The 15,841-nt window shown below is 45.3% G+C and overlaps 1 protein-coding gene across 1 annotated transcript in view; it reads right to left on the bottom strand.

The window, feature by feature from the left end:
- The window catches only part of AGPS (alkylglycerone phosphate synthase), a 398,584-nt gene that overhangs the window by 213,482 nt on the left and 169,261 nt on the right, over positions 1-15,841 (bottom strand). Inside the window, exon 11 of the mRNA XM_063933392.1 lies at positions 15,028-15,155. Coding sequence (XP_063789462.1) covers positions 15,028-15,155 — 128 coding nt within the window. The remainder of the gene's footprint in view (positions 1-15,027; positions 15,156-15,841) is intronic.

The following is a 15,841-nucleotide window of genomic DNA, read 5'->3' on the forward strand; positions in this document are numbered from 1 at the left end:
TGGTTGCACCAGAACTTTTGAGGGGCTTCACAGCAAAGGGAGTGAATACAAATGCACATGCCAATTTTCAGATTTTTATTTATAAAAATTATTTTTTATGTAAATTCTTCTCATTTCACTTCACCAACTTAAGACTATTTTGTGTAAATCTATCACATAAAATTCAGATAAAAAATAAAATAAAATTACAGGTTGTAATTTAACAAAATATGTAAAAAGCCGAGGGGGGTGAATACTTTAGCAAGGCGCTGTATCTGCACAGTGGGAAAAAAGCAGATCTCTGATCCAGTGCAGGCATTCTCAACTCCAGTCATCAGGGCCCCCTAACATTGCAAGTTTTCCAGGTCTCCTCACAGAAGGAGAGATACGTCAAACCTTCTAAAGAGTGGAAAATTTGCCCATACTGTAACAGCCAATGAGAGTCTAAAATTTATCTAGTACATTCTATAAAATAACAGCTAGAAGTTAATTAGTTGCTATGGGCGACTTCTGTGCTCTTTAGAAGGTCTTCAAGGATCACAAGTGAAATAATCTGTACCACCTGTGGCTCTTTAAAAATGTGTCAGTGAGTAATACATACACCTCTGCTCCAGCACGTAGATATGGAAAACATGCACTGCTAGTATGTCCCAAGGACTGGATTTTAGAAGCACTCTATAAACCAATGGTTCTCTAATCCAGTCCTCGGGAACCCCTAACAGTGCATGTTTTACAGCTCTCATGTAAATCACCTGTGAAATAATCAGAGCCACCTGTGAAACTTTTAAAATGTGTCAGTCAGTAAGCAACACACCTGTGCTCCAGCAAGGAGCAAGGAAAACATGCACTATTGGTGTTCCCTAAGGAGTGAAGTTAAGAAACACTTGCCTAGTGCATAGGGTTTTTTTTTTTTTTAGATATTGCCAAATGTCTGGAACCACATTTCTGTGTGGACAGCACAGATGGTGTAGTGGCTAGCATTACTATCTCACAGCATGAGTTAACATTTAAAAAAAAACTGTCAGCTGAGGAATCATATGCAGTATGGAACAGACTTGAAGTCTCCTGGACCAAAGAACACAAGATGCTTCCAATAACTTATAGCAGTGGTTCTCAAACTCGGTCCTCAGGACCCCACACAGTGCATGTTTTGCAGGTAACCCAGCAAGTGCACAGGTGTATTAATTACTCAGACACATTTTAAAAGATCCCCAGGTGGAGCTAATTATTTAACTTGGGATTCTGTGAGGAGGCATGCAAAACATGCACCGTGTGGGGTCCTGAGGACCGAGTTTGAGAACCTGTGACTTATAGCATACCTCCCAACATGACCCTCTCCAGGAGGGACATAATGCTCTGCTTCTGGACTTTTCTCTTAATGTATGATTGCCGGCACCTGTGTTAAACAGGTTAATGGATAAGAAAGGTGTTTCAGCACAGATGATGGCAATCATACATTCAGAGGGAAGTCCAGGAGCAGAGCATTCTGTTCCTCCTGGAGAGGGCCATGTTAGGAGGTATGTTATAGTGATTTCATTTTCACCAATGTAAATTCTAGTTAACACAACCCTATAGGTAAAATAAAGCGCCAAATGTATTAAGCCTTAAAAGTGAATAATACCCCTTTCAGACTGACAAAAATGTCCCGGGTTATTGCACATGAATGTGCATCAACCTGGGAAATTGCTCAGTAGGAAAGGGTACAAGAACAATATCCCAGGACGAGCGTCCCGGTATTTCATCCCAGGTCTCGATCAGGGTTGAATCCGGGATCGTCCCAGGATGCGGTGCAGTTTGAACGGGTATGCCAGGTCAAGGCGACCCGGCACCCGTTCTCTACATAGGAGGTGGCGGTGCTTGGAGATGATTATCTCTAAGCACAGCCTCAGGTAGCGTCAGCGGTGATGTCACCAACCCGGCAATATGCCGGGTCAGGCCGCAAGTCTGAAGGGGTCTCAAGCCGGGTCGCACCTGGAAAGCACCTGTGTACACATTCCCGGGTGCGACCCGGCTCTTGTCAGTCTGAAAGGGGTATAAGGGGAGACGGATAAAGAGTGATTTTTGAGCCAACCAGCTCCTAACTGCCATGTCACAGGCTGTGTTTGAAAAAATAAGAATTTACTTACCGATAATTCTATTTCTCGGAGTCCGTAGTGGATGCTGGGGTTCCTGAAAGGACCATGGGGAATAGCGGCTCCGCAGGAGACAGGGCACAAAAGTAAAGCTTTCCGATCAGGTGGTGTGCACTGGCTCCTCCCCCTATGACCCTCCTCCAAGCCAGTTAGGTACTGTGCCCGGACGAGCGTACACAATAAGGGAGGAATTTTGAATCCCGGGTAAGACTCATACCAGCCACACCAATCACACCGTACAACTTGTGATCTAAACCCAGTTAACAGTATGATAACAGCGGAGCCTCTGAAAAGATGGCTCACAACAATAATAACCCGATTTTTGTAACTATGTACAAGTATTGCAGATAATCCGCACTTGGGATGGGCGCCCAGCATCCACTACGGACTCCGAGAAATAGAATTATCGGTAAGTAAATTCTTATTTTCTCTATCGTCCTAGTGGATGCTGGGGTTCCTGAAAGGACCATGGGGATTATACCAAAGCTCCCAAACGGGCGGGAGAGTGCGGATGACTCTGCAGCACCGAATGAGAGAACTCCAGGTCCTCCTTAGCCAGGGTATCAAATTTGTAGGATTTTACAAACGTGTTTGCCCCTGACTAAATAACCGCTCGGCAAGGTTGTAAAGCCGAGACCCCTCGGGCAGCCGCCCAAGATGAGCCCACCTTCCTTGTGGAATGGGCATTTACATATTTTGGCTGTGGCAGGCCTGCCACAGAATGTGCAAGCTGAATTGTATTACACATCCAACTAGCAATAGTCTGCTTAAAAGCAAGAGCACCCAGTTTGTTGGGTGCATACAGGATAACAGCAAGTCAGTTTTCCTGACTCCAGCCGTCCTGGAACCTATATTTTCAGGGCCCTGACAACATCTAGCAACTTGGAGTCCTCCAGGTCCCTAGTAGGTGCAAGGCACCACAATAAGCTGGTTCAGGTGAAACACTGACACCACCTTAGGGAGAGAACTGGGGACGAGTCCGCAGCTCTGCCCTGTCCGAATGGACAAACAAATATGGGCTTTTTTGAGAAAAAAACCACCAATTTGACACTCGCCTGGTCCAGGCCAGGGCCAAGAACATGGTCACTTTTCATGTGAGATGCTTCAAATCCACAGATTTGACTGGTTTTAAACCAATGTGATTTGAAGAATCCCAGAACTACGTTGAGATCCCACAGTGCCACTGGAGGCACAAAAGAGGGTTGTATATGCAATACTCCCTTGACAAAGTTCTGGACTTCAGGAACTGAAGCCAATTCTTTCTGGAAGAAAATTGACAGGGCCGAAATTTGAACCTTAATGGACCCCAATTTGAGGCCCATAGACACTCCTGTTTGCAGGAAATGCAGGAATCGACCGAGTTGAAATTTCTTTGTGGGGCCTTCCTGGCCTCACACCACGCAACATATTTTCGCCACATGTGGTGATAATGTTGTGCGTTCACCTCCTTTCTGGCTTTGACCAGGGTAGGAATGACCTCTTCCGGAATGCCTTTTTCCCTTAGGATCCGGCGTTCCACCGCCATGCCAACAAACGCAGCTGCGGTAAGTCTTGGAACAGACATGGTACTTGCTGAAGCAAGTCCCTTCTTAGCGGCAGAGGCCATAAGACCTCTGTAAACATCTCTTGAAGTTCCGGGTACCAAGTCCTTCTTGGCCAATCCGGAGCCATGAGTATAGTTCTTACTCCTCTACGTCTTATAATTCTCAGCACCTTAGGTATGAGAAGCAGAGGAGGGAACACATACACCGACTGGTACACCCACGGTGTTACCAGAACGTCCACAGCTATTGCCTGAGGGTCTCTTGACCTGGCGCAATACCTGTCCCGTTTTTTGTTCAGACGGGACGCCATCATGTCCACCTTTGGTATTTCCCAACGGTTTACAATCATGTGGAAAAAACTTCCCGATGAAGTTTCCACTCTCCCGGGTGGAGGTCGTGCCTGCTGAGGAAGTCTGCTTCCCAGTTTCCATTCCCGGGATGAAACACTGCTGACAGTGCTATCACATGATTTTCCGCCCAGCGAAAAGTCCTTGCAGTTTTTGCCATTGCCCTCCTGCTTCTTGTGTCGCCCTGTCTGTTTACGTGGGCGATTGCCGTGATGTTTTTCCCACTGGATCAATACCGGCTGACCTTGAAGCAGAGGTCTTGCTAAGCTTAGAGCATTATAAATTTACCCTTAGCTCCAGTATATTTATGTGGAGAAAAGTCTCCAGACTTGATCACACTCCCTGGAAATTTTTTCCTTGTGTGACTGCTCCCCAGCCTCTCGGGCTGGGCTCCGTGGTCACCAGCATCCAATCCTGAATGCCGAATCTGCGGCCCTCTAGAAGATGAGCACTCTATAACCACCACAGGAGAGACACCCTTGTCCTTGGATATAGGGTTATCCGCTGATGCATCTGAAGATGCGATCCGGACCATTTGTCCAGCAGATCCCACTGAAAAGTTCTTGCGTGAAATCTGCCGAATGGAATTGCTTCGTAGGAAGCCACCATTTTCTACCAGGACCCTTGTGCAATGATGCACTGTTTTTAGGAGGTTCCTGACTAGCTCGGATAACTCCCTGGCTTTCTCTTTCGGGAGAAACACCTTTTTCTGGACTGTGTCCAGAATCATCCCTAGGCACAGCAGACGTGTCGTCGGGATCAGCTGCGATTTTGGAATATTTAGAATCCACCCGTGCTGTTGTAGCAGTATCCGAGATAGTGCTACTCCTACCTCCAACTGTTCCCTGGACTATGCCCTTATCAGGAGATCGTCCAAGTAAGGGATAATTAAGACGCCTTTTCTTCGAAGAAGAATCATCATTTCGGCCATTACCTTAGTAAAGACCCGGGGTGCCGTGGACAATCCAAACGGCAGCGTCTGAAACTGATAGTGACAGTTCTGCACCACGAACCTGAGGTACCCTTAGTGAGAAGGGCAAATTTGGGACATAGAGGTAAGCATCCCTGATGTCCCGGGACACTATATAGTCCCCTTCTTCCTGTTCGTTATCACTGCTCTGAGTGACTCCATCTTGATTTGAACCTTTGTAAGTGTTCAAAAATTTTTTAGATTTAGAATAAGTCTCACCTAGCCTTCTGGCTTCAGTACCACAATATAGTGTGGAATAATACCCCTTTTCTTGTAGTAGGAGGGGTAATTTAATTATCACCTGCTGGGAATACAGCTTGTGAATTTTTTCCCATACTGCCTCCTTGTCGGAGGGAGACCTTGGTAAAGCAGACTTCAGGAGCCTGCGAAGGGGAAACGTCTCGACATTCCAATCTGTACCCCTGGGATACTACTTGTAGGATCCAGGGGTCCTGTACGGTCTCAGCGCCATGCTGAGAACTTGTCAGAAGCGGTGGAACGCTTCTGTTCCTGGGAATGGGCTGCCTGCTGCAGTCTTCTTCCCTTTCCTCTATCCCTGGGCAGATATGATCTTATAGGGACGAAAGGACTGAGGCTGAAAAGACGGTGTCTTTTTCTGCAGAGATGTGACTTAGGGTAAAAACGGTGGATTTTCCAGCAGTTGCCGTGGCCACCAGGTCCGATGGACCGACCCCAAATAACTCCTCTTCCTTTATACAGCAATACACCTTTGTGCCGTTTGGAATCTGCATCACCTGACCCCTGTCGTGTCCATAACATCTTCTGGCAGTTATGGACATCGCATTTACTCTTGATGCCAGAGTGCAAATATCCCTCTGTGCATCTCGCATATATAGAAATGCATCCTTTAAATGCTCTATAGTCAATAAAATACTGTCCCTGTCAAGGGTATCAATATTTTTAGTCAGGGAATCCGACCAAGCCACCCCAGCTCTGCACATCCAGGCTGAGGCGATCGCTGGTCGCAGTATAACACCAGTATGTGTGTATATACTTTTTATGATATTTTCCAGCCTCCTGTCAGCTGGTCCTTGAGGACGGCCCTATCTATAGACGGTACCGCCACTTGTTTTGATAAGCGTGTGAGCGCCTTATCCACCCTAAGGGGTGTTTCCCAACGCGCCCTAACTTCTGGCGGGAAAGGGTATACCGCCCATAATTTTCTATCGGGGGGAACCCACGCATCATCACACACTTTATTTAATTTATCTGATTCAGGAAAAACTATGGTAGTTTTTTCACATCCCACATAATACCCTCTTTTGTGGTACTTGTAGTATCAGAAATATGTAACACCTCCTTCATTGCCTTTAACGTGTGGCCCTAATAAGGAATACGTTTGTTTATTCACCGTCGACACTGTATTCAGTGTCCCTGTCTGTGTCTGTGTCGACCGACTAAAGTAAACGGGCGTTTTAAAACCCCTGACGGTGTTTTTGAGACGTCTGGACCGGTACTAATTGTTTGTCGGCCGTCTCATGTCGTCAACCGACCTTGCAGCGTGTTGACATTATCACGTAATTCCCTAAATAAGCCATCCATTCCGGTGTCGACTCCCTAGAGAGTGACATCACCATTACAGGCAATTGCTCCGCCTCCTCACCAACATCGTCCTCCTACATGTCGATACACACGTACCGACACACAGCACACACACAGGGAATGCTCTGATAGAGGACAGGACCCACTAGCCCTTTGGAGAGACAGAGGGAGAGTTTGCCAGCACACACCAAAAACGCTATAATTATATAGGGACAACCTTATATAAGTGTTTTCCCTTATAGCATCTTTTTTATATATTTCTAACGCCAAATTAGTGCCCCCCCTCTCTGTTTTAACCCTGTTTCTGTAGTGCAGTGCAGGGGAGAGCCTGGGAGCCTTCCCTCCAGCCTTTCTGTGAGGGAAAATGGCGCTGTGTGCTGAGGAGATAGGCCCCGCCCCTTTTTCGGCGGCCTCGTCTCCCGCTCTTAACGGATTCTGGCAGGGGTTAAATATCTCCATATAGCCTCCGGAGGCTATATGTGAGGTATTTTTAGCCAAAATAGGTTTTCATTCGCCTCCCAGGGCGCCCCCCTCCCAGCGCCCTGCACCCTCAGTGACTGCCGTGTGAAGTGTGCTGAGAGGAAAATGGCGCACAGCTGCAGTGCTGTGCGCTACCTTTAGAAGACTGAGGAGTCTTCTGCCGCCGATTCTGGACCTCTTCTTATTTCAGCATCTGCAAGGGGGCCGGCGGCAAGGCTCCGGTGACCATCCAGGCTGTACCTGTGATCGTCCCTCTGGAGCTGATGTCCAGTAGCCAAGAAGCCAATCCATCCTGCACGCAGGTGAGTTCACTTCTTCTCCCCTAAGTCCCTCGTTGCAGTGATCCTGTTGCCAGCAGGACTCACTGTAAAATAAAAAACCTAAGCTAAACTTTTCTAAGCAGCTCTTTAGGAGAGCCACCTAGATTGCACCCTTCTCGGCCGGGCACAAAAATCTAACTGGCTTGGAGGAGGGTCATAGGGGGAGGAGCCAGTGCACACCACCTGATCGGAAAGCTTTACTTTTGTGCCCTGTCTCCTGCGGAGCCGCTATTCCCCATGGTCCTTTCAGGAACCCCAGCATCCACTAGGACGATAGAGAAATGACGGTTAGGAAGCTGATTGGCAGATCATTTATCACTCTTTGGGGTCTATTCATGTAGCAGTGAAAAGCCCTGTTTTGCGTTAAACAGGGCTTTTCTCTGCCTACTGCAATTCACAGAGCGGGTTACCGTGGAGAAGTCTCTGTACCTTTGTATGGTGAGTGCGATTCATGAAGGTGCGGAAAGCTTTGCTTTGTTCCGCTTCTCCATGGAGTTGAGGTTCGCCATGTCAGGACGGCGTAACCTGAACTCTAGTGCGGAGACGGCAGGGAAGCTCAATGCTTCCTGCTCTCTGCTCGGCACCTCGCGCTGGCTCCGCCCCCCTACCTCCCAGCAACCACTGCAGCCTGCCGGGAGGTCACCAAGCTGCGCATGCGCAAAGGGACCTGCCGCTGGACTCCGCGCATCGCAGGGAGGGACCGCTGGAGATGACCTCACCGCAGGAGGCCCAGACACCGCAGCGCATCGTCGGAAGGGTGAGTATACATGAATTGCTACTTATTACAGCTATACATCGCATCGAAGCGATGCGATGTACAGTAATAAGTAGCAATTCTGTTTTCGTTTTCTATATGAATAGACCCCTTTATCCGTCTCCCCTTATTCACTTTTTAAGGCTTAATAGATTTGGGCCTTTGTTTTTTATTTTGACAGTTTCTGAAGCTGCATTAATGCTCCATACAGATTGGTGGATTGAAACATACATTACTGTACAAATGACCAACAAACACAAAAACACATGAAAAATGCAACAAATACATTAAGCTAGAGAAGTGCATTTTAGAATTTCTTTATGTTCACTTCTGTATAATAATAATTAAAAAACAAAAATTTTTTTTACAATTAATGTATTAGTATCCATATAATGATGTAAAAGTGAGCATACTTTGAGTGCCAGGTGAGGACAGGGAAGCGGAACTGGAGAACTCTGTGATAATCTAATAGCGAGGACTCTGGAGCAGTGGAACAGACAATGTGGGGCTGAAACTAACCGTGAAGTGACTAGTGCCTTTCACTACAGCAGAGTTTCCCAACCTCGCTCCTTAAAGCGCACTAACAGTCCAGGTTTTAAGGTTAGTAACACTTGAGCACAGATGACTTAATTAGAACCTCAACTATTTTGATTAAAGCATCTTTGCCCTAGCATGGAATACTTAAAACCTGGACTGTAAAGGGCCCTACACATTGAGCGATCCGCCGCCAAGCTGCCCGACAGCGGATACGGCCGACAGGCGACCCGGCGGCAGTTGGGCAGTGAAGTTTCTTCACTCCCCCCCGTCACCCGGCTCCATAGAAGTGCAGGCACATATGGACGAGATCGTCCATATTGGCCTGCATGCACAGGCGACGGGGCACCAGCAAAACGAGCGCGGGGCCTCGCATCGTTCATCGCTGGTGCCGCCACACTCAAAGATATGAACGGGATCTCATTCATTAATGAAAGAGATCATTCATATCTTTGAGTATTATCGCCCAGTGCATACCTCCCAACTGTCCCGATTTTGGCGGGACAGTCCCGTTTTTCACGGTCTGTCCCGCTGTCCCACCCGCGGATCGCAGTGTCCCGCAGGTGGGGGGGCAGTTGGGAGATCCCTCCCTGTCACTCGCTGCTCTGGGGAGAGCAGCGGTGAATAGATGCTGTGCGCATGCGCACAGCATCTATTCACTGCAGAGAGGGACAGGGGGCATGACCAGCAGCTCTCACAGCGCTGTTTATGCCCCCATAATGACGAAAACAGGGGCGTGGCTTGTGATCGCGGCACTTGCCGCGAGGCCACGCCCCCTAAAAATCTGGCGCGCGCCTTCGCCGCGCAATGTGGTCCCTCTTCCCGAGATGCCAAAGTTGGGAGGTATGCCCAGTGTGTAGGGCCTATTAGTGTGCCTTGAGAACAGATGTATTAATTAAGCCTGGAGAAGTGATAAAGTGGAAGGTCACAACACACCAGCCAATCAGCTCTTAACAGTCATCATCTTCCACTTTGTCACTTCTTCAGGCTTATCAACCTAAAGACCGGATACTGGAAAACATTGCGCTACAGTAAGGCCTGGTGGATACAAGTGAACAAAGAACACTGTTAAAGCCTGCTTCATAATATAATTTGCCCTTTAATTTGTAAATTACTATCTACATATTCGCAGAGCACATTATATATATATATTTATATATATATATATATATATATATATATATATATATATATATATATATATATTATGCATATACAATGTTGGAACGCTGCTGACCCAGGAGGTAAGCTGCATAGATCAGAAAAACAGCTGTTAAACCAATATGATAGTTTAATGAACATACACAAAATCCAGGCACCTCAATGCCAGGATGCGAGCGAATTCTTCTCGGTGTTCCGGATACAATAAAACTAGTATGTGCCAGCAGCGAAGGTGTTAATCTGGCACACCACTAAATGAAGCCAGCTGCTTATCTACAAGCTGCAGAACCTACAACACCCGCAGGTGGTCACAGAATGTTATATGGCTGCCATGACTTTGTGAACAGTTCAACATCGGTGACAATTTTACAACTGTTCCCAAGTTGGTTCCTTGTCTATCGTACACTCAGGGTTTTAAATTCACATTGGACAAACTCGTAAATCTAGTGGTTATTGGCTGTGCCGCTAGGAAGCCAAGTTAGGATCCCTTCCAGTGGCTTTTATTTACTTACTCTTGCTGCACCTCTACTTAAATTAATTTAATACCTGCCTATTTGTGTTTTATCCCTGTGAATCTACAGATCAGAGCTCTAACCTCTCTAAACACTCCAGTTAATTAATGGACTGTTACCACCCACCGGCCTCCCAATAATAAATTATCTCGCCATCATAAACGCTGAAGAATGCAGTTATTTCTAAGCAGTCACCTAGACACAATACGCAGCATACAGTGCATTGCACACCTATGGATCTCTATTGATTTAAAGATAAATCCATGTTTTCACAGGAGAACCACGGCGTATTTGGAGAACTCCAGATTAAACACATTTGCAGGTTTTCCAGCAGGTGAATTCCTAACGTTTTCACTAGAGCGGATAACGCCTATTTTACCGGAATGACATTCACAAAACAATGACTCACAATTAACAATTCTAAAAACATCATAGCAACACAGTTGCATAAACTGTGGAATAATACATGAGGTAAGGAGAACATAGCAGACCAGAAAAACCAATGTTTTGGGGCAGGGGCATGTAAAAAAAGGAGGGGGCCTGTGTGTCGTCTCCATCTTGGCCCCCTACTCTCTAGCCGGCAGTGTAGGGTGTATGATCGGTTAGCGCAGTGCTAGAGTTTACTGTAGGTCTCCAAGAAAATGGCGCTGCGTTAATTTTCCCGGCAATCTCCCTACTGCGCATAACGCGTGGAACATGGCCGCAGCACCATTTTCCTGGTGATTTTGCAGCACTGCCGACGTTACTGGGTGCAGTTGTGCAGTGTGAGCCCCCTGGACCCAGGGACCTGTGTGCATCGCACACACTGCACCCATTACAGATATACTGTACCACTGTTTTGGGGTCTACACTCATAGTTTTACAGAATGACCATACATATATGGTACTGGGAAAGTCATGTCTACAAGAAGACAGGTGTATTTATAAGACAATCACTAGGAAAAGCTAAATAAGGAATTAGCAAATGTTAATCTGGAATGCATTCTAGTTCGGTGTTTCCCAACTTCACTCCTCAGAACACGAACTGTGCACGTTTCCCAGGTCTCCATAATAAAAGCACAAGTGAAATTATTTGTACCACCTTAGGATCTTTTTAAAACTGTGGCAGCTCGTAATGAACACACCTGTGCTCCAGCTAGGAGATATAGAAAACATGCACTGCTAGGGTTACCCGAGGACTGCAGTTGGGACACAACAATTTAGAACTATGAGAATTACAGTTACTATTTGAAAAACACATTGAGACTGGAGATCTGACACTCACACCTGCCTTGCGTACTAAATCCAGCACCTGTAAAACGGGTTCGGTATGAGTGACCGGCGGACGGGATGCCAGCTGTCAATATCCCGACAGTGGCATTCCGTCCGTAAGAATGCTGGCAGCTTGGCTAGTGCTAAGAGTCCACTTGCGGGCTCGCCACATGATCTATTCCCTCTCCATGGGTGTTGTGGACACCTGCAATTGGGAATAGTCCTGTTGTGCCGGGATTCCGGCGTCAGTATCCTGAACGGAACTGAAAAGGAAAATTGTTGGTAATAAGTTGTATACGTGGTATAAACACAGCCTCACCTGCGCCACATTCCTGTTAGAATCTCTCCCTCAATTAGGTTCCTCTGTGGAGCAGTAACTTTAAGTCAGGTTCCGTTGCATAACTTGGGCTGAGTCTAGTTCTGCAGTAGAATGATCGGAACACCAACTTCCAGTGCATTGCTGTATGCACTAAGCGAGTTCAGACATTCCACACATAGGGGTATATTCAATTAAAGTCTGATCCATTCCGACATGCATTTGTCGGAATGGATCCGACAACCCCAATTCAAATCTCATCTCCATTTGACTTTTTCAAGTCGAATTGAGATGAGGGACCCAGAGGGGGAGAGGGGGAGCTGCGGAGAGACCAGCGGGGACAGCCGCCGGAGATCAGCGCTACAGTAGCGCTGCAGGAGGAAGTCACACAGCTGCCCGACCTCACAGCAGTGTCCACCTGGCTCCAGCAAGCGTGACCTCGCTTGCTGGAGCCGGGTGGAAGCTGCTGTGAGCGGCGCGGCTGTGTGACATCCTGCTGCAGCGCTACTGTAGCGCTGATCTCCTCTATATGCCCGCGGCTGTCCCCCATCTCCCTGCGGTTCTCACACCCCCTCCTGCTCTAATCCCTCATCTCAGTCCGACATTTTTTTATGTCGGACTGAGATGGTCGAAAAGGGGGCCAAAACGCCCCGTTTTCGACACAAGCACATGGATCGGCAGCTATTCTGCCGATCCACGTGCTTTTCGACAAGTCGAATTCATCGACTTGTCGAAAAATTTTGGGATATATTGAATAGGTCGAATCACGATTCGACCTTAAAACGTCGAAAACTGCCGTCTTTTCGACAGACGGCAGCTTTCGACTTTAATTGAATATACCCCAAAGTCCTTTTGTACTTGAGGAGCCTGCACACCACACGCGCCGAGTGTCAAGCGTCTGCTTTTCCTTTATTGCTCCTCTACCTGGTGTCACATCCAGATCATACACAACTCAGTTTCTTTCCCTGCTATACAACAGTAGTGTTCCTTCTAGGCTGTTTCAGCAGGGTGCTGCACCCTGCCCATTTTTGAAATGTGAAAAAGCACCCTTCCCTTTTTCAGTGCACCCTGCAGGATCATAAATCTCCCCTTGTATACAGAATGCAACAGTCAGAGTGCATGTTACAATGTTGTCTACTCCCTGACCACCTCTGAAATTGGAAACAATTTCTATCCTTAGTGAAATGGATGGCAGAGGAGGGACTGTAAACACACCTAAAGATTTATCTGTCCAATCAGTCTGGTGGGAACAAAAATCTGGATATATATATGGAGCAATTTACAATTGATCATTTACTCCCAAACACTGGAAAACAGACAATGGTCATTCAGACAAATTCGTTAAATCTGTTTGATTTAATACATTTATCCAATCGTTTTCGTCCATTTTCCAGCATATGGGAGCAAATGGTTGATTGTCATTGCTCCATATATTACCAGATTTTTGTTCCCACCAGACAGATTGAACAGATAAATCTTTAGGTGTGTGCCCATAAGTGTCATCACGGTTGTGGCTGCCGGCATAGCACAGCACTCTGATATAGAGGGAAAGAACAGGGTAAGCAGTGAGCATGTACTGCTTACACTATTTCCCTAGTAGAAGAACAGACTTTTATTTTGTACCTATACTGTATATTTTAACCCTCTGCTTAACTTTTCTGTTTTATTACACATAATGATTATAACTACTTCGGCACTGGAGGAGACATTTATTATATCTACTTATTATGTATATGCTGTTCTTTAATAAGACTGGACATACTTTATATAGTATTTTTCTCAGTACAGATGTTGGGTGTCCTATATGTATGTAGGGGTAAATGATACATTAAGGGGAAAATATATGTATAAAAACTATAAACATATGCTCTATGCTTTGTGCGCAAACAGATACATAAAAAATGTGCCCTTCAAAATGAAAATGTGCCCTCCTCAATTGTCAGCACCCTGCCCTAAAACCATCCTAGAGTGAACACTACAACAGTGAAAACGTGATTCAAATTCATCCAGTGGTTTTTGTGTGATGCCGGAACGGACAGACAGACAAAACTGCGGAAAAAAAAATTCCCGTCTCCAGAGTTCATCAACAATCCTTAGATGCATATTTTTCATAAAAAATGTATAGACGATAATAGCGATATTATCGACCATTGATATTACCGATGGTCGATATTTTCGCCAACGATTTACGGCTTACTCACTAGACAATATTGATGGCCAATATGGACGATATGAAAGCACAGACATCGATATCGTCCAAATTGACTGGCATGTTTTAACGATGATCGTTCAACAATGAACGATTGTGGGCACGTGCATCGTTCATCGTTGTAGCATACACACTGAAAGATTAGAACGATTTATCGTTCATATATGAACAATATCGTTCATATCTTTCAGGATATCGCCCAGTGTGTAGGGCCCTTAACAGTTTCAGTAAATGGACAGATGTGCCTATGTTACACAAACTGTCATACTTTTATCACACTTATGTAGCTGTATCCCTAGGTTGTCCCCATCTCTCAATCAAATTGTGAAAATCTAGTTAATTCTGGAAGCTCAATTAATTTTTTGTCCACACATTTAGTAACATGTCTCGTGAATGGGGATTCTGACACAGACTTTGAAAGCAGGCTGAGTTATCAAGGATACCTTACATAAGTTAGCACTTAAGCTACAATATTTTTATAGTATTTTATATGGGCTATTGGGTCATGATGATTTATTCACATTAGTCGTGGCAGTTGTATGATGAATAGAGTTTATCATTGTAAAAAAGTGATTCTGTTACTGATGGAACTGACCCTTACCAAAGCTGGCCACACACAGCAATATGAGCCAATCATCTGCACTATGTATGTATGTATGTATGTATGTATGTATGTAGATAGATAGATAGATAGATAGATAGATAGATAGATAGATAGATAGATAGATAGATAGATAGATAGATAGATAGATAGATAGATAGATAGATATAGAGATAGATAGCTAGAGAGATAGATATTACGTCAGATTTTGAGGTTTTTTTGCCTGTGGAAGCAGAATAGATTACAATAACTCCCCTGTACATGATTAAAGAAATCCACAAAACATGACCTGTTGGTGGTACTTGAGGACTGGAGTTAAGAGCCACTGCACCATACCGCAATTTTTAAGCTCACCTGTTTTGCAACTTCTCTTAAGCAGGCCACACCTCTCTCAAAGTTTGGAAAGACCACTGAGCCATACTTCTGATATTCTGGAACAGGTCTAATTTTAATTGTGACTTCTGTGACCACTCCGAGAGTTCCTAGAATTATAAAGAACACACATGACGTGGATGTTACATTGCTAAGCTCACTATGGGCAAGTTGGTCAGTAATGGTTATAAAAGGTCTCCCAAAATAATAGATTGGACTTGAAAATTATGAAGATCACCGTTATCTAATATTAACACATTACACAAACACTGCGTGTCTATAAACACAATATGTTACCATATACACAAAAAGCTACGTATATAGGAACAGTGTATATAACATCTGAAGAGTAGTTCCTGCAGGCCATGACAGGCGTCGCCGTGCTGACATAGTGGGGAAGATGTATTAAGCCTGGAGAAATGATAAAGCAGTGATAAATAGAAGGTAATAACGTACTAGCCAATCATTACGGGTTTGACAAATGATAGTTAGGAGCTGATTGGCTGGTGCATTATCTCCTTCCACTTATCACTTCTTTATCACTTCTCCAGGCTTAACACATATGCCCCATTGTAAGGCAGAGGATACTTAACGTAAATTTGGAAATTTCATTAAGTTTAACCTATATATATTCTCTTGTGCAAGTTTATTTTACCCCCATCTAATTAAAGTTTGGCCTAAATATAACAGCCTGCGATTTGCGGGCACTGGTGCGATTTTGACAATGTAAATTTAAAGCGGGCACAATCGCTTTAGATGTAGCACTTGCAGGTATAACAACGAATTGCACTGATGC

This window comes from Pseudophryne corroboree, chromosome 7 (assembly GCF_028390025.1).
Source record: "Pseudophryne corroboree isolate aPseCor3 chromosome 7, aPseCor3.hap2, whole genome shotgun sequence".
NCBI lineage: Eukaryota > Metazoa > Chordata > Amphibia > Anura > Myobatrachidae > Pseudophryne > Pseudophryne corroboree.